The 18,086-nt window shown below is 44.3% G+C and overlaps 1 protein-coding gene across 1 annotated transcript in view; it reads right to left on the reverse strand.

Annotated features, from left to right (window-relative positions):
* Positions 1 to 18,086, reverse strand: part of LOC123349371 (neural-cadherin-like) — a 109,796-nt gene that overhangs the window by 35,845 nt on the left and 55,865 nt on the right. The window contains exons 11-17 of the mRNA XM_044987382.1: positions 17,603 to 17,775; positions 9,496 to 9,663; positions 8,466 to 8,715; positions 8,220 to 8,347; positions 3,719 to 3,905; positions 2,838 to 2,981; positions 292 to 575 (exon numbers count right to left, since the gene is read on the reverse strand). Coding sequence (XP_044843317.1) covers positions 292 to 575; positions 2,838 to 2,981; positions 3,719 to 3,905; positions 8,220 to 8,347; positions 8,466 to 8,715; positions 9,496 to 9,663; positions 17,603 to 17,775 — 1,334 coding nt within the window. The remainder of the gene's footprint in view (positions 1 to 291; positions 576 to 2,837; positions 2,982 to 3,718; positions 3,906 to 8,219; positions 8,348 to 8,465; positions 8,716 to 9,495; positions 9,664 to 17,602; positions 17,776 to 18,086) is intronic.

Genomic DNA, 18,086 nt, shown 5'->3' on the forward strand with positions numbered 1-18,086 from the left:
GTAACTGAACTACAGAATATAAAAAAGCTAGTAGATTACAATGCTAATTATTTGGCACAAGCAACAGTTCTTAGGGTTACAAAGATTAGCCCTGCTTGTTCAATATTAATGCCACAATCATTTTCTTCACCGAAACAAAAAACAAAACAAAAAACGCCACCCTGCATGCTTCTCTCTCCACTGATGAATAAATTTTCTTCACAACACTGGATTTCACTGACATATTACAACAATAATACCGGACTATTCTTCTATTGAAATATCACTAACATCTGGAACTCCATACAGTACCTGAAGTATAAAGATGGGCAATCCATCCAGTTCTTCAATCACACTTCCATAATATTCACTGATAGAGAAAACTGGAGCCTCATCATTTTTATTCACAACATTGATTATGATAATTGCATAATCTTCCCATTTACCATCAGAGGTCAACAAATGAAGTTCATACATTTTCGCTTCTTCATAATCCAATGGCTGAGCAATAAAGATGGCTCCTGTTTCTGGTTCAACGTCAAGTACTCCACCAGTGTTTCCAGCTGTGATCTGGTACCTTAATTTAGCATTTGCTCCTGCCAATCCCCAAAGAATATTAAATAAGATACGTATCCTCTTCTACTAGATCATATTATTGATCATTATTAATCGTGTTCTATATTAATCACACCAATCAGTTCTTCTCCTGATTAAAATCCACCCACAAAGTCCTGTCTCATTGTCAAAAGTTTCTAGTGCTTTACTATCACAGGAGAGTCAGTATATAGTACTGTAGTTAAGTGGTCTTTTAAAATGCATAGCCAAGTAAAAATATTTACAAGCATTTTTCTATTTCCAGGTCCCAATAAGTCCAATATCTACAATAAGTTTCCATGGAAAAAAAAAGTCTCTTGAACTAATGCCAGTGGACTAAATTTTGCCCTCACTTAGTACCCCATGTTGGGTATAGGAAGGCCAGGAGGACTGACCCAGTGTACAGCTCATGGCAACTATAGTAAATGGTAACCTGCTTATAACAATGTTAGCATTATAAAATTATAGATACATCTCATGAAGTAGTTCTTATTCCAAACTCAGCTTTACAGTTCACAGATCCACAGATTTTAAGGCCAGAAGGGATGACTGTGATCATTCAGGCTGACCTCCTACATAACACAGGCTATAGAATTTCAGACGCAATAGGGGCTCTTGGATTAGTCCAAACAAAGCTTTTTACCTTTTCATTCTGGTTCCCCCCTTCTTGCCTTCAATGTTACTGTCACTCTTCTCCCTCCCCATTTCACACCTGCAATTTCAATTACTTAACTTGGCTGAGAGGCCAGAGACAAAGGGCCAGATCTATATTCTTCCCAAGGCAGCTTCTTCACCACCACAAAGCAGACTTAAACTCAACATACATAGCCAGCTAAGGAGCTTCCCTTGTGTCGGGGAATCGTTCAGTGGCATAGGTACAGCATAGCTAGCTTTGCCCTTGCTCCTCTGCAGCCCCTAGTATAGGTGAATGTGGCCAGTGTGCCCGTGCACTTCAGAGACCTCCTACTGCAAGAACCCTTGGGGCTGTTAAAACTAGTGCAACTTGGATAAGCCTGAGGCTGGTCTAAATTTCTCCTTTGGACTCCAATTTTAGAAAGCACTTAAGCGTGTGCTAAAATTCATCCTTGTTCAGGAGATCAGTTGCTCAACTTCAGGCAGTTTCTTCCATGGGATTTAAGTACATGCTTAACTAAATTCCTGAATAGGGATATTTTTCTGAAATTGGGATTAAGGACAGAAACAGTGCCCAGCAGCATAACGATCAGCGATCCAGAAAGATAGCTGCAAACCACCTTTACAGCCCTCTTTAGATTTTGACTGCCAAATGGCCAGTCCTAAAAATCTGGCCTCGTATCAATACCTTTCCATCAGTCAATCAGGTAAAATCATAGTACAGCTAAGCAATAAAACTAAGCCTACTGAAATAACCTACTGGCGATAGCCATATTAATAGCTATACTTATTTCTCACACAATCCCCAAAACTGATAAAAATTATACTATTCCAGCCTGTGTCGAGTTCTACTACATTTCTGTTCTTTCCTTTGCACCAGCAAACAACCCTCTCGTTGTGCTAACAAAGCACAGACACTAAGAGCCATCCTATTCACCACCTGCCACACAGAAAATCATGCCTACAGCAAACAGAATCTACACTGGAGGTCAGAGGAATACCGCATTTATTCTAATTTAGTAGTCAATAGGATGGGGGGTTTCCCAACACAGGGCAATACACAAAATATATACATGAAAAGGGTCTGATTATGAGACAAATTTGCTTGTCTCTACAATAACTGTTTCGAAACTCTTGACTGTTCATGATGATTGATCCCTACATAGCTTTGTCTCCAAACCATTTATAAAGTCCAATTTCATGTAGGACAACACTATTCCTCAGTGTGCCAAACAAGGGACAATACAACAAATATACCATCAATACAAAAAGAATACATTAATTTAATTGAGATTCAATCTGAATCATTCTAGTTAACTGGGAAAATATTTTTATCACCACCCTTCTTTTAAAAAAGGGTATGATCTATACCAAATTTGTATATGCTGGCACAGAAGTTATTCACAATCATCCCACGTTAATGTATTGCCTCACATAATAGAGTTATTTAGCTTATGCCTCACAGCCCCATTATGAAGTAATGTTCATGCCCTGTCAGTTTAGACATAAAGAAGTTTTAAAATGTAGAGACAAAGACATTTTCCCTCCTAACACCACTAAATATGTCTTAGTGTGCTGAAATTAACTCATTAATATTTTAGATGCAGCTATGGGGAATTCCAATACTCTACCTTCATCTTCATCATTAGCACTGACTGTAATGACAGTAGAACCTACATCCTGGTCTTCATCCACATTAACTTCATAGACACTCTGAGTGAAGACAGGTTTGTTATCATTCACGTCGCTGATAAAAATGCGCACATAGGCTGTGTCTAGAGAGACAAGAAACAAGAGATTAAAATACTCATCTGTGCCACTTCTGTCAGCTACAATTCCTTAAACTGTCTAGCTGCACATTAAATGAAGACGAATATGCAGACAATACAGAAACAAACCCTTAGGGTTATGGACAATTTATATACCAACATTACTCAAAAGCACTTGGATATCAAATGTATGTCACATCCAATTTGTTTAAAAAGATAACATGTGAATAATTGATATCTAATACGGCAATTGTAAAATTTTAAATCATAACTTTTTGTCCTGAAGCCACAAAAGCCCAGTTTTAACTCTTTGTTTAAACACAACCAATGTGATTTCTTTTAAAAATTCTTGAGCTTTTCTGTTCAGCATTTCATTACTGGCCCAAACTGAGTGCAGTACAGCATGCAGTGCTTTGAGAAGCCCCTCCATTACCCAGGCTAGGCTTGCATCCTGTGTTAAAGTAGTAGGTGTGGTTTTGCTACTTAAGAATTACTCTCTACAATCCATCAACTCTAAGGTGATAATTTTCTTTTAGTTTCAGAACGGAAAACTTGCCTGGTCATCATATTAAATATTTCTTCCAGTTCTGAGACAATGGACACAGAGAGAAACAACAACAAAAAAAACCCTTTCACAAGTGAGCTTGGACAAAAATAAATTAAAATTTAAAACTTGATTAAAGGGTTTTCTTTTATAGAAAGAAAGCTAAAAATCACACTTAATACACTGGTTCATTTCTTACCAGAGTTTGGCCGCCCACGTTTTCCAGGTCGAGCAGATTCAAAGCCATCTATCGACTTTACTTCCAAGAGATATGAACCCTTCTTCTCTCTGTCAAATACTGAGGTACTGTATATGGAGCCTGTCTGTGAGTCTAAGCGAAAACATGTATAGTCCCCACTACGGTCATGTAACAGAAAGTAAGTAATCTGAAAGGTAAAAAGAAGATGTTTATGCCATACTTCCATTCTGTTGGATAGCTCACAAGTGAACAATTATTCAAGAAAGAACAAATGGTCTTGTAGATAAAGCAGTTGGCCAGGACTCAAGACATCTGGGTACAATTCCCAATTCTGTGACAGACTCCCTGTGTAATCATGAGCAAGTCACTTAACTTCCTTGTGCCCGTAAGTAAAATGGAGATAATCATACTTATTTTCTCCCGCCCTTTCTCTGTCTTGTCTATCTAGATTGGAAGTTCTTTGGCGCAAGTATTGTCTCTTACTACAGATTTGTAAAGTGCTTACTACAGTGAGCCCCAATCTCAGCTGGAGTCTCTAGATGCTACTGTAACACAAAATAAATAAATAAACAAACAAGCAAAAGCATAAGAAAATTTGCACTTTAAGAACATATTAAAAATTATGGGCCAAATTCTAATATGTATTATACACATGGGTGGGTCTGACTGACTGGTGTGCACCCAAGGGCAACATTTGTCTGTATGGTCAAGCCAAAATTTTCAAAAGTGACTACTGATTTTTGGATGCTTTATTTCTTGGATGCTCAACTTGAGACATTATAGACATGCCTGATTTTCACAGAGTGAATGCTCAACACTTTCTGAAAATCAGGCACCTTTCGGGCATCTCACATTGAGCACGTGGTTCAGACAGAGGCATCCCTATGGGGAGGATCTATTAATGGAGATTCTCTATGTCCTAGTAAAGAGGAAAGAATGGAAGATGATAAAATACAGGTAGGATCTGATGAGAAACTGTCAAATGAAAAAAAGTCCCATTCAATTACATCACGTAATGACAGACAGCTAAAAAGTGACAAGTTTTTTGAAGTGTTTCTATACAAATGCTAGAAGTCTAAATAATAAGATGGGTGAACTAGAGTGCCTCGTATTAAATGAGGATATTAATATAATAGGCATAACAGGAACTTGGTAGAATGAGGATAATCCATGAGACACAGTAATACACAGTACAAAATATATCAGAAGGACAGAACAAGTCGTGCTGCTGGGGGAGTGGCACTATATGTGAAAGAAAGCATAGAATCAAATGAAGTAAAAATCTTAAATAAAACAAACTGTACCATAGAATCTCTAAGGATAGTAATTCCATGCTCTAATAATAAAAATATAGCAGTAGGGATATATTACCGACCATCTGACCAGGATGGTGATAGTGACTGTGAAATGCTCAGGGAGATTAGAGAGGCTATAAAAATAAAAAACTCAATAATAATGGGGATTTCAACTATCCCCATATTGACTGTGTGCATGTCACCTCAGGATGGGATGCAGAAACAAACTTCTGACACCTTAAATAACCTGGACCCACAAGAGGAGAGGTAATTCTTTAGTCCTAAGTGCAGCACAGGATCTGGTCCAAGAGGTGAGTATAGATGGACCACTTGGTAATAGTGACCATAATATAATTAAATTTAACATCCCTGTGCCAGGGAAAACACCAAAGCAGCCCAACACTGTAGTATTTAATTTCAGAAAGGAGAACTACACAAAAATGAGTTGGTTAGTTAAACAGAAATTAAGCGGTACAGTGCCAAAAGTGAAATCTCTGCAAGCTGCATGGAACCTTTTTAAAGACACCATAATAGAGGCTCAACTTAAATGTATACGCCCAAATTAAAAAAATATAGTAAGATAACAAAAAAAGTGCCACCATGGCTAAACAACAAAGTAAAAGAAGTAGTGAGAGGCAAAAAGGCATCCTTTAAAAAGTGGAAGTTAAATCATAGTGAGGAAAATAGAAAGGAGCAACTCTGGCAAATGAACGGTAAAAATATAATTAGGAAGGCCAAAAAAGAATTTGAAGAACAGTTAGCCAAAGACTCAAAAAGTAATAGCAAATATTTTTTAAATACATCAGAAGCAGGAAGCCTACTAAAGAACCAGTGGGGCCACTGGATGATCAAGGTGCTGAAGGAGCACTCAAGGACGATAAGGCCATTGCAAAGAAACTAAATTAATTTTTTCGTCAGTCTTCACGGCTGAGGATGTGAGGGAAATTCCCAAATCTGAGCCATTCTTTTTAGCTGAAAAATCTAAGGAACTGTCCCAGATTGAAGTGTCATTAGAGGACAAATTGATAAACTAAACAGTAATAAGTCACCAGTAATAAGTCAGGACCAGATATTATTCACCCAAGAGTTCTGAAGGAACTCCAATGTGAAATTGCAGAACTACTAACTGTAGTTTGTAACCTATCATTTAAATCAGCTTTTATATCAAATGACTGGAGGATAGCTAATGTGACGCCAATTTTTAATAAGGGCTCCAGAGGTGATCCCAGCAATTACAGGTGGTAAGCCTGACTTCTGTACGAGGCAAACTGGCTGAAACTATAGTAAAAAAAAATAAAATTGTCAGACACAAAGGTGAACATAATTTGTTGGGGAAGAGTCAACATATTTTTTGTAAAGGGAAATCATGCCTCACCAATCTACTAGAATTCTTTGAGGGGGTCAACAAGCATGTGGACAAGGGAGATCCAGTGGATATACTGTACTTAAATTTTCAGAAAGCCTTTGACAAGGTCCATCACCAAAGGTTCTTAAGGAAAGTAAGCTGTCATGAGATAAGAGGGAAGGTCCTCTCATGGACTGGTAACTGGTTAAAAGATAGGAAACAACGGGTAGGAATAAATGGTCAGTTTTCAGAATGAAGAGAGGTAAATAGTGGTGTCCTCCCCGGGGTCTGTATTGGGGACAGTCCTATTAAACATATTCATAAATGATCGGGAAAAAGGGGTAAACAATGAGGTGGCAAAATTTGCAGATGATACAAAACTACTCAAGATAGTTAAGTCCCACGCAGACTGCGAAGAGCTACAAAAGGATCCACAAAACTGGGTGACTGGGCAACAAAATAGCAGATGAAATTCAATGTTGATAATGCAAAATAATGCACATTGGAAAACATAATCATAAAAAAAGAACATAAAAACATAATGGTCATGCTAGATCAGACCAAAGGTCCATCTAGCTCAGTATCTGTCTTCCAACAGTGCCCACACCATTCACTGACAAAGAGTTCCACAGGTTGACTGTGCATTGTGTGAAGAAGTACTTCCTTATGTTTGTTTTAAACCTGGTGCCTATTAATTTAATTAGGTGACCCCTGGTTCAAGACCACAGGGGAAGATCCTTAGTTGCTGTAAATTGTTTTAGCTACATTGACTTCAGTGGAGCTGCCAATAACTTGCACTACAGCTGAGGATCTAGGCTTTTAACATTGTTCCATAGCATGGTCCTAGAATTGACCTATCCTGTCCATATTATCAAAAAACATTCTAGAACAGGGGTGGGATGTACATATAAAATGATGGGGTCTAAATTAGCTGTTACCACTCAAGAAAGAAATCTTGGAGTCATTGTGGATAGTTCCCTGAAAACATCCACTCAATGTGCAGCGGCAGTCAAAAAAGCAAACAGAATGTTGGGAATCATTAAGAAAGGGCAGCAATAATAATATATTGCCTCTGTATAAATCCATGGTACACCCACATTTTGAATGCTGCATACAGATGTGGTCGTCCCATCTCAAAAAAGATATATTGGAACTGGAAAAGGTTCAGAAAAGGGCAACAAAAATTATTAGGAGTATGGAATGGCTTCCGTATGAGGAGCGATTAATAAGACTGGGACTTTCCAGCTTGGAAAAGAGACAACTAAGGGGGGAATAGGATAGAGGTCTATAAAATCATGATTGGTGTGGAGAAAATAAATAAGGAAGTGTTATTTACTTCTTCTCATAACACAAGAACTAGGGCTTACCAAATGAAATTAATAGGCAGCAGGTTTAAAACAAACAAAGGAAGTATTTTTTTAACATAATGTACAGTCAACCTATGGAATTCCTTGCCAGAGGAAGTTGTGAAGGCTAAGACTATAACAGGATTAAAAAAAGAACTAGATAAGTTAATGGAGGATAGGTCGATCAATGGCTACTAGCCAGGAGGGCAGGGATGGTGTTCCTAGCCTCTGTTTGACAGAAGATGGGAATGGGTGATAGGGGATGAATCACTTGATGATTACCTGTTCTATTCATTCTTTCTGGGGCACCTGGCATCTGAAGACAGGATGCTGGGCTAGATGAACCTTTAGTCTCACCCAGTATGGCCGTCCTTATGTAGAAATTGAGGGGGCCCAAAATTATTAAGGACTTTTGAAAATCTTTGCCATCGACATCTTTCTTAATCCCTAATAGGAAGACAAATGCTGTTCTGAGAGTTGTGGTATAATCTAGGACTCTTCAACTCTTTGCTTACCTCACCATTCTGACCCAGGTCTAGATCAGTGGCAGAGACTTGAAGAACAAATGTCCCAATATCAGCTCCCTCTGTTACTGAGGCTTCATATATTGACGAAGTAAAGAAAGGGACATTGTCATTGACATCTAAAATATTCAAAAAGAAGAGCTCATTATTCATAATTAAATGTATGTGAGAATTATAAAACTTCTAGTAAGTCTTTTGGCTAATGTACTACAGTGTTATTGTTACCATGTTACACACCTGTTATATTGACATGGACAGTAGTGAACGCTGCCAGAGGCACTGCAGCAACATTCTGGGCCCGAACCTTCAGCACAAAGCTTTTTGTTGTTTCATAATCTAATGGCTCAGCTACTAGGATTGAAGCAGAACCATCCTCTCTGTTTGGAGTCAGATAGAAACGAATTGGCATGTTGGTCTCTGGAACAAGTCCATCTTCTAGATTATAGGTCACACGAGGGTCACCCATGGGAGAAGTTGCTTTAATTGTCTGTGCAGTTGAAAATGTCCAAATAATCAGTTTTGCAGGGACAGAATTTTTTTTAATACAAGTTATGTATGTGCAGCCCCCTCCCCAAATTCTTCAAAACTCTGTAAAAATCTAATCTTCTTCAATGTATCTCTATATTATCAGGCAGGTCAGTTTCAATCAAAGATTACCACTCACCACAGATTACCCCCCATCCCTGCCCTGATTTTTTACACTTGCTATCTGGTCACCCTATATATATATATATATAGCAAGTGTAAAAAATCAAGGCAGGGATGGGGGGCGGTAATAGAGGCCTGTATAAGACAAAGCCCTATAAAATCGGGACATTTGGTCACTTTTTATATATTTTACAATTATTTGACAAAGTTGTGTTAGTTTCTGGTTCTGTGCAACCAAACAGAATGAGGCCATCAATATAAGAATATACATTGTTGGCCCTATAATCCTATTAGATAAAAATCACAAAATTCAAAAAAAGAGCAATTTAAGTCATGATGAGACAGAATCTCATATTTAAAGAAACATTTAAATAGGAGTTTTTCTTTACTAATACTAAGCTGAGTTCTGTTCTCACATCTGTCCAAATATACTGAAGTCAAGTGGAGGTTGCATAGATATAAACGAGAGCAAGGGCTGGCCCATTATTTTAAACATTCTCCGAAATTAAAGTGACAGCAGATCAGTAGACATTTCACTCTTTAGGATTATAAAAACTATTAACAATTTTTAACCAAAGATGCATTTCCTGGTATTTCACAATCTATAAAAACAGCTTACCACAATGTGAGTATCTCGTGTGGTATTCTCTGGAATGACAACTTCATAACTGTCTCTTTCCCACTGTGGGGGCTGATTTTTTGCACTAGTAATTGTTACTGCCAGCTCAACCTTACTGCTCCTGTTTCCTCCATCTGTGGCAATAATCTCTTGAGTTGTAAATGACCTCTGAGTGAAAAAAATACATTATTTCATTACTGGGTTTTCTGATCAGGGTTTGAGTTTGTTAATTATTTCCCCTTCAAAAAAAGACAGTTACCTTTTCCGTAAATGGTTTTCTTCAAGATGTGTTGCTCATGTCTATTTCACAATAGGTGTGCGTGCTGGCCACATGCACCGGTGTCGGAAGATTTTCCCCTAGCAGTACCCGTAGGGGAGAGTCCCTAGAGTGGCGCCTCCATGGTGCAGTATAAGGGGTGCGGTGCGCTCCCCCCACCCTCAGTTCCTGCTTGCCAGACAACTCCAACAGAGGGCAAGGTGTGCGGGATATGGAATAGACAGGAGCAACACATCTCGAAGAACACCAGTTACGGAAAAGGTAACTGTTTTTTCTTCTTCGAGTGATTGCTCATGTATATTCTACAATAGGTGATTCCAAGTTATATCTGTTGGAGGAGAGAACTGCCCTGCCAAACCCAGTGTCCTCCCTGGTTTGGGAGACGATGGCATAGTGCAAGAGTGAACTGAAGACCATGTGGCAGCGCTGCAGATGTCCTGAATGGGGACGTGGGCTAAAAAGGCAGCAGACAAGGACTGCGCCCTAGTTGAGTGTGCCCTTAAAATCAGTGGCAGAGGGATTCCCACCAGGTCATAACAGGTACCGATGCATGAGGTGATCCAGTTGGAGAGCTGCTGGGTGGAGATCAGCCGACCCCTCATGCGTTCAGCCGAGGAGATGAACAGCTGCGAAGACTTCCTGAATGGCTTAGTCCATGCCAGGTAAAAGGCCAGAGCCCATCTCACATCCAGCGTGTGGAGGCGGTGCTCCTCACTGGACGCATGGGGCTTGGGGCAGAGGACCGGCAGGAAAATGTCCTGACCCATGTGGTAGGCAGAGACCACCTTCGGGAGGAACGAAGGATGTGGGCGGAGCTGGACCTTATCCTTGTGGAACACCATGTACAGGGGCTCGGAGGTCAGGGCCCTGAGTTCCGAGACTCGTCTAGCTGACGTGATCGCCACCAGGAAGGCTACCTTCCACAAGAGATGCGACCAGGAGCACGTAGCTAGCGACTCAAACGGGGGCCTGTCAACTGGGCCAGCACCAAATTCAGGTCCCACTGCAGGACTGGGGGCCTAATGTACAGGAAGAGATGATCCAACACCTTAAGGAATCACCCAGTCATGTCATGGCATGGCATGGCATTGGAGAATACCATGTGCTCCTGCACCGGTGGGTGGAAGGTCGATATGGCCACCAAGTGCACCTTGACGGACGAGGATGCCAGACCCTGAGCTCTAAGGTGAAGGAGGTAGTCCAAAATTAGCTCAATCGGGGCAGCCATGGGGGAAAAGCCCCGCTCAGCCACCCACTGGGAAAACCAAGACCACTTTGCCAAGTAGGCTCAGTGCGTGGAGGATTGCCTGCTTTCCAAGAGGATGCGCTGAACCCCTTCCGAGCATGTCCTTTACTCCCGGCCTAACCACTGAGCAGTCACGCCATGAGGTGGAGTGCTGCTAGGTTGGGGTGAGCAGGTCGGGTGGGACGGTAATGGCCACGGTGAGGCAACCTCCAGGCTTGTGAGGGTCCCATACCAATGCTGCCTGGGCCATGCCGGGGCAATCAGGAGGACCCAGACCCTGTCTGTCTTTATCTTTTCCAGGGCTTTCCGATCAGCAGGAATGGGGGGAAGGCATCGAGAAACTGGCCCGACCAGGACAGGAGGAAGGCATTGGAGATAGCGCCCCGTCCCACCACCCCTCTGGAGCAGAACTGGGGACATTGACGGTTCTGCCAAGTTGCGAACAGGTCCACCTGGGGAGTTCCCCACTCTTGGAAAAGTCTGTGCATGAGAGGAGAAATCCCTGCTCAAGCAATCTGCCCGCGAGTTCCAAGCGCCCGGTAGGTGGTAGGCCTGCAAGCAAATGTTGTAGGCTACACAGAAGTCCTACAGCTTGAGGGCTTCCAGGCAGAGGGCAGAGGATCAGGCCCCGCCTTGCCTGTTGATGTAAAACATCAAGGCCGTGTTGTCCATGAGAACCCTGACCACCTTGCCCTTCCAGTGCGAGCGGAACGCCACGCACACCAGCCGGACTGCCCTGAGCTCGACGTTTATGTGGAGGGCCAGGTCCTCTGCAGACCACAGACCTTGGGTCTGAACGTCTCCCACCTGGGCTCCCCACCCCAGGTCCAATGCATCGGACATCAGTTCCATTGACAGGGGCCTGCCTCTGAACAGGACCCCCACGGAGGACCACCATTGTAGGGAGGCCATCACCAGCTCAGGCACAGTGAGGACCTTGTCTCTGGCCTGGGAAAACACCGAGGCCAGCCAGAGCTGGAGGGGCCTCATCCTGAGTCTGGCATGGCGAACCACATATGTGCACGCTGACATGTGACCCAAGAACTGGAGATATGCTCTGGCTGTTGTCACTGGAAACCTTGTGATTGTGTTGATGAGCCTTTTCAGGGTCTCAAACCTGTCCGGTGGGAGGGAGGCTCTGGCCAACGCGGCGTCCAGGACTGCCCCGATAAACACTATGTGCTGTACCAGGACTAATGTGGACTTGGTATCATTTACCAATAGGCCCAGGATGGCGCACGTGGACAGAAGGAGCACCAGGTGATCCCGCGCCTGTGACTGGGAGCTGCCCTTGACCAGCCAGTCGTCCAGACAGGGGAAGATCTGGACCTCACTGTGCCTGAGGTAGGCCGCCACCACAGACATACACTTTGTAAATACCCTGGAGACAGTGGACAGGCCAAATGGGAGGACCGTAAATTGGTAGTGTTCCTGTCCAACCATGAAATGGAGGAAGCACCTATGCCCCTCATATATATGGATGTGGAAGTACGCGTCCTGCAGATCAAGAGTGGGGTACCAGTCCCTGGGATCCAGGGAGGGGATGATGGAGGCCAGGGAGACCATACGGAACTTGAGCTTCACCATGTACCGGTTCAGGCCTTGCAGGTCCAGGAGGGGCCTGAGCCCCCCTTTGGCTTTCGGGATAAGGAAATAGCGAGAGTAGTACCCCTTGCGTTTGAACTCCACTGGCACCACTTCCACCACTCCTAGGCCAAGGAGCCGCCCCACCTCCTGCTCCAGCAGAGCCTCATGAGAGGGGTCCCCCAGGAGGGACGGGGGCAGAGGGTGGTTGGGAGGGGTAGGGGTAAACTGGAGGGTATAGCCCCGGGAGATGGTGCTGAGGATCCATCGGTCCAAGGTCAGCCGCGAGCACTCCGGGAGAAAAGCACACAACCGGTTGGAGAAGGGAAGCTTTATTGTGGGTGGATCCCTGATGTGAACTGGTAGGTTGTCCCCAGGCCTCCTGTCAAAACTGTCATTTCCCTGCCTGTTTGCCCTTGGAGGGCCCAGGCTGGGGGGGCAGGCCGAGACTGCCTTGGCGGGCGTTTGTACAGTCCCACAACTTTTTATAAGGGGGACGGTATTTAGAGTGGGTGGCCTGGGTGGGAGCCTACTGTGGCTTAAACTTAGGTCTAGCCAGAGCCAGAATATAGAGGCCAAGAGTCTTAAGCGGAGTGCGGGAGTCTTTCAGGCCATGTAGTTTTATGTCCGTCTGTTCTGCAAACAGAGCTTTGCCATCAAACGGGAGGTCCTGCAAGGAGTTCTGCACCTCACTGAACAGCCCAGACAGCAGGAGCCACGATGCCCTTCTCATGGACACTGCAGAGGCCAAGGACCGTGTGGCCATGACTGCTGCATCTGATGCTGCCTACAGGGTTTCCCTGGCAGCCGCTGTACCCTCCTTCACCTGAGCTTTGAACTCCTTCCTGTCACGCTCCTGGAGGGAGTCCTCGAACTTTGGAAGAGAACAGATTGAACTCATATCAGCCCAGGAGAGCCTGATGGTTCACCACCCGTAACTGGAAGCTCGAGGACGAATAAATTTTTCTCCCAAATGAATCCAGCCTCCTTGAGTCTTTATTTTTCGAAGTAGGGGCTAGTTGGCCCTGTTGCTCCCTGTGGCTGACCGACTCGACTACCAGGGAGTTAGAGGCAGGGTGGGTGTATAGGTATTCATGTCCCTTGGCGGGCACAAAGTACTTACATTCTGCTCTCTTAGAGATGGGGGCCAACGAGTCCGGGGTTTGCCACAAGGCATTTGAAATTTTTGCCACCTCTTCATGGAGCGGCAAGGCCACCTTGCCCAGTACCGAGGTGGACAGGATGTTAAAAAGGGAGTCCAAGGGCTCCTCCACGTCCTCTGCCCGAAGGTTGAGGTTTGATGCTACCCTTTTCAATAGTTCCTGGTGGGCTTTAGAGTCCTCCTGCAAGATGGAGGGAGGAGGAGCCATAATCACCTCATCAGGGGAGGGCGCAAAAGCGGGCGCAGTACTTTGCGTGTTTACCAGCACAGGAGGATCCACCACCTGGTTGCTCTCTAGGCATGGCGCCGAAGATGCACGTCCCACCAATTCCTTCCTCGGAGGTTGGGAGAGGGAGGCCCGACAACCATTCCAAGGCTCCGGCTCCGAGCGAGCCCCACCAGGTGCTCACTGGTACCACTGTGCCGGCTATGGAGCCCGGTGCCACTGCACCTGCTGTGGCACCGGCAGAGCAGGCTGTTTGGCCTGGCTGACCCATCGATGGATGACTACAAAGGGAGGCTGGGCTGACATACGACCTGCCACTGTCCCCAGACCAGGAGGGGCGGTGGTGCCGGGAGCTGTGCCGACCATGAGACCGTGATCCCGACATGGAGGAATGGTACCACTGGCAGCAGCTGCGCCGCAATCGGCTCCGGTGGACGGATCCACAATGGCGAGGCACCAGCGATCGACGCCCGGGACTGTGGGAGCAGTGCCCTGGAGGGGTCCTGGAGCAAGACGATGAATGGGAATGGCGTTGACGTTCATGTTGTGACTGGCTACGATAGCCCCTCGGGGACGAGGATCTTCGGTGGTGTCTGCTTCGGTCCCATCGGTGTCCACTCCTTGAGGTAGAGTGGTGCCTGGAGTCCCTGTCAGTCGGAACCCAGCCAGAAAACCTGGTGGGCGTCGACGGTGACCTGCGTGGACTATGCACGGGATGGTTGCTGAGCGGCGAACAGTGTCGGAAACATTCCCTCGACCATGACTGGTACCGAGTCGGGGGCGACTGCGGAGATCCCAGCAACAGCTTGCCTCTGGACCGCGGGGCCAACATTGGCAGTGCTCCTTGTACCAGCATGGATTTAACATCCTGGGCCGCTTGCAGGGCCTCTGGTGTGGAGGGCATCCAGACATCTGGGGAAGCCTGCTCCAAATGGGCCGGGCTTCTCTGCTCAACCTGAATCGGAGGCCTAGAGGCCAATGGGGATCGAGGACTGACCAACACGGGCCTAGCCTCTCCCCCAGTCTTGCTTCAGTGCCGCGGCGGCGAAGGACTCCTCTTAGCCTTCTTGGCATGCCCCGCAGATGGGGAGTGGTGCCAACTGGCAGATGGCACCGGAGGGTCACCACGCACCAATGCCGACTCCATCAGGATCGCCCAGAGCCTAATGTCTCTCTCTCAGTCCAAGGCTTGAACGACTTGCCAATCTTGCTGCAATCGCTGAGATGGGTTTCACCCAAACAGCGTAAACAGTCTGCATATGGATCACTCACTGGCACTGGTCGCTTACAAGTGTCACATGACTTAAAACTCAGGGCGTGGGGCATGCCCCGGCCCAGGCGCACTAAACTAACTAAACTAAACTACTAACTACAAGTACTACTACACTGAACGAACAAGAGTTCTGGAGGAGAGCTGCAGCAAAGCTGGAGCACTTCCGAAGAACCTTCACTGGCAGCAAGAAGGAACTGAGGTGGGGGGAGAGCGCAGCCAAGGAGGTGCCATTCTAGGGGTCGCTAGAGGCACTCCCCTACGAGTACTGCTAGGGGAACAACTTCCGACACTGGTGCACGTGGCAAGCGCGCACACCTATTGTGGAATACACATAAGCAATCACTCAAAGAAGAATGTAAGCCTTAGAAAGCTTAGTATGACAGTCTAAGACTCATTGAACAATGCACCATTTAAAAAAATTGTTTCTTTGCAGAAAACAACATACAAGTACATGGTATGCACACAGTACCTGTATAGTTAATGCACTGTACCATGTGTGTACATGCACAAAACTGTACATGCTGAGTATATACTTTTATACACATACAGTTTGTGTGTATGTGAATATTTGTGAAGCTATTATCCACATCTTTTCACACCTACAACCCACCAGACATCACACTGAGGCATAATGCACCAGTGTGGCTCCCCATTTCTTTCATCTTCCACTGATGCACAGTAAGAGTCCTCTTTTGACATAACCACAACAGCAATAGCTCTATGCTTATCAGAACCCATTCATTCAAGAGAAAGGCCATATCCTCAGCTGTTGTAAATCAATGTAGCTATTCTGATTTACATCCTGTGAAGATCTGGTCCTCTGGACTCTTCATCAAACCACTACGTTCCCCCTCTGAGTTCTGCTGTGACTATAAACTATACACCTGAACTACTTCAGCTGGAAAGTAAAAAATTCATTTCTAGCCCTTATAACTATCTTAGTTACTTTCAAAAACTACTAAAGATGTCAGACTATTATAACAATTTACATTAAAAAAAACTAATTTGAGGCAGGAGTCCTACTGATAGTTACTACTGAGTAGGACATAATTGTCATCTTGCTATGCATATTAGCATAGAACTATTTGAATTGAACAGACAGTCAAAACATCTAACGACAAACTATGGCTCCTCTAGCACAGGTGTGCTTTGCAGAACAGGAGCCCTTCCCCATCCCAGCTCACCAATTTGGAGGACAGCCCTAATTTAGCTGCAGACACTGGGGAGTGCAAGGGGGTCCATTAGCCCAGCGGGCGGCAATAATGGCTCCAGAAGGGGCATCTCTAAGTGAGGTGATGTTAGAACCAAGACACTAAACTGCCCATATGCCACCAGATCAGCAATGCCACTCAGGTGCCCAGAGCATTACTGCCTCAGAGAGGGATAATCTGGCCCACAGAGTGCATACTAAATAAAGATACTACTGTTAGTACAGTCATTGGGTAGTATTATATCTTGACAGTACCCTGTTAAGAAAGTAGAGTCAAAGGGCAGCAATGATTTAATTAATCTAATAATCCCCTACTGTACATTAGAAAAAGCTCAACCATGTAATTCCAAGTTGTGCTGTACAATTTGATACATTCAAAATACAATTAATTTTTTTCCCAAAAGAAGCTTAAACATTATCAAGAAAAGGTTCTTCTTTAATGTTCATTTCACAGTGGTGTATATTCAGCTCCCACTAAGATGCAAGAAGATGGGAAAGTTCTGCTGCTTGCCCCAGCTAATTGCTTGGCATGTTTCATAAGCATGTGTCCTAGCCTATGCAGCTCTGCTATTGAGACCTGTGGGGGCACTCAGAAACAATAAGAAAATTAAAAAAATGAAATGTACCTGCATCCAAATTCTGTGTGCCAGCCTCACAATGGTTAAATTTAAAAGAAATAGCCAATATTTTCAAACTTAGGCATCTAAACCCTCTTCTTTTTTTTTTTTTTTTTTTTTTTTTTTTTTTTACTTTGACAGGAGTTAGGGCTTTTTATTTAGGTGCTTAGACATGGGTAAAGTACCAAAGTTTAGGCATCCAGGTTTGAAAATTTTGTCCACAGTGCTTTCATCTTCCAGATGGAATATCCATGAGAGACAACTGAGTATGTACTGCAGAGTGTATAAGGCACATTACAGTAAGGGGTTCACAACAGCAACAAACGAACTTCAGACCCCTTGCATGCATGAGCAAAGAAGAGGAAAGGCACAGGCGCCTCTCCGCCAAATTTGTAGCTCTGTATAGAAGGCAGATACAACGGTCAGGGTGGAGGTGGGGACATGGCCTTGACCCTGTCCATTCCCACCAGGCTGCAGAACTAGCCAGGCTCAGAGGGAAGTGCGCACTGTACCTGAGGTATGGGTTGGTTGACATACACCCAGCCTGTACTAGGATTCACTTGGAAATATGCTGGTTCTTCATTTGCTATGGAGAACGTTATGGCAGCATTTGAACCATAATCATCATCATGGGCTGCAACACGAAGAAAACTAGTCCCAACTTTTGTGTCTTCTCTCAGGAAATCTGGCAGAAGGAAAGTAGATTTGAAACTAACCCTTAACTCACTGTAGCAATATGAGCAATTCTTTAAGAAACATTAATACTTAAGGAAAAACAAATGAGCGTTACACTTTATCTACTTTGTAGCTGTACCATCGGAATCAAATTGGGTGTTCTGAAGAACTGCTGCTATCGATTGTGGGGAAATCAAATTATCAAAATTGATAATGGAGAGAAACAACAATTAAGTACATGGAATTGTTAACTAATTGTTTCTCATGCGACTAATTAAGAGAAAACCAAATCAAAAGAGAATTATTGATGATTGCTATTCA

This window comes from Mauremys mutica, chromosome 14, assembly GCF_020497125.1.
Source record: "Mauremys mutica isolate MM-2020 ecotype Southern chromosome 14, ASM2049712v1, whole genome shotgun sequence".
Taxonomy (NCBI): domain Eukaryota; kingdom Metazoa; phylum Chordata; order Testudines; family Geoemydidae; genus Mauremys; species Mauremys mutica.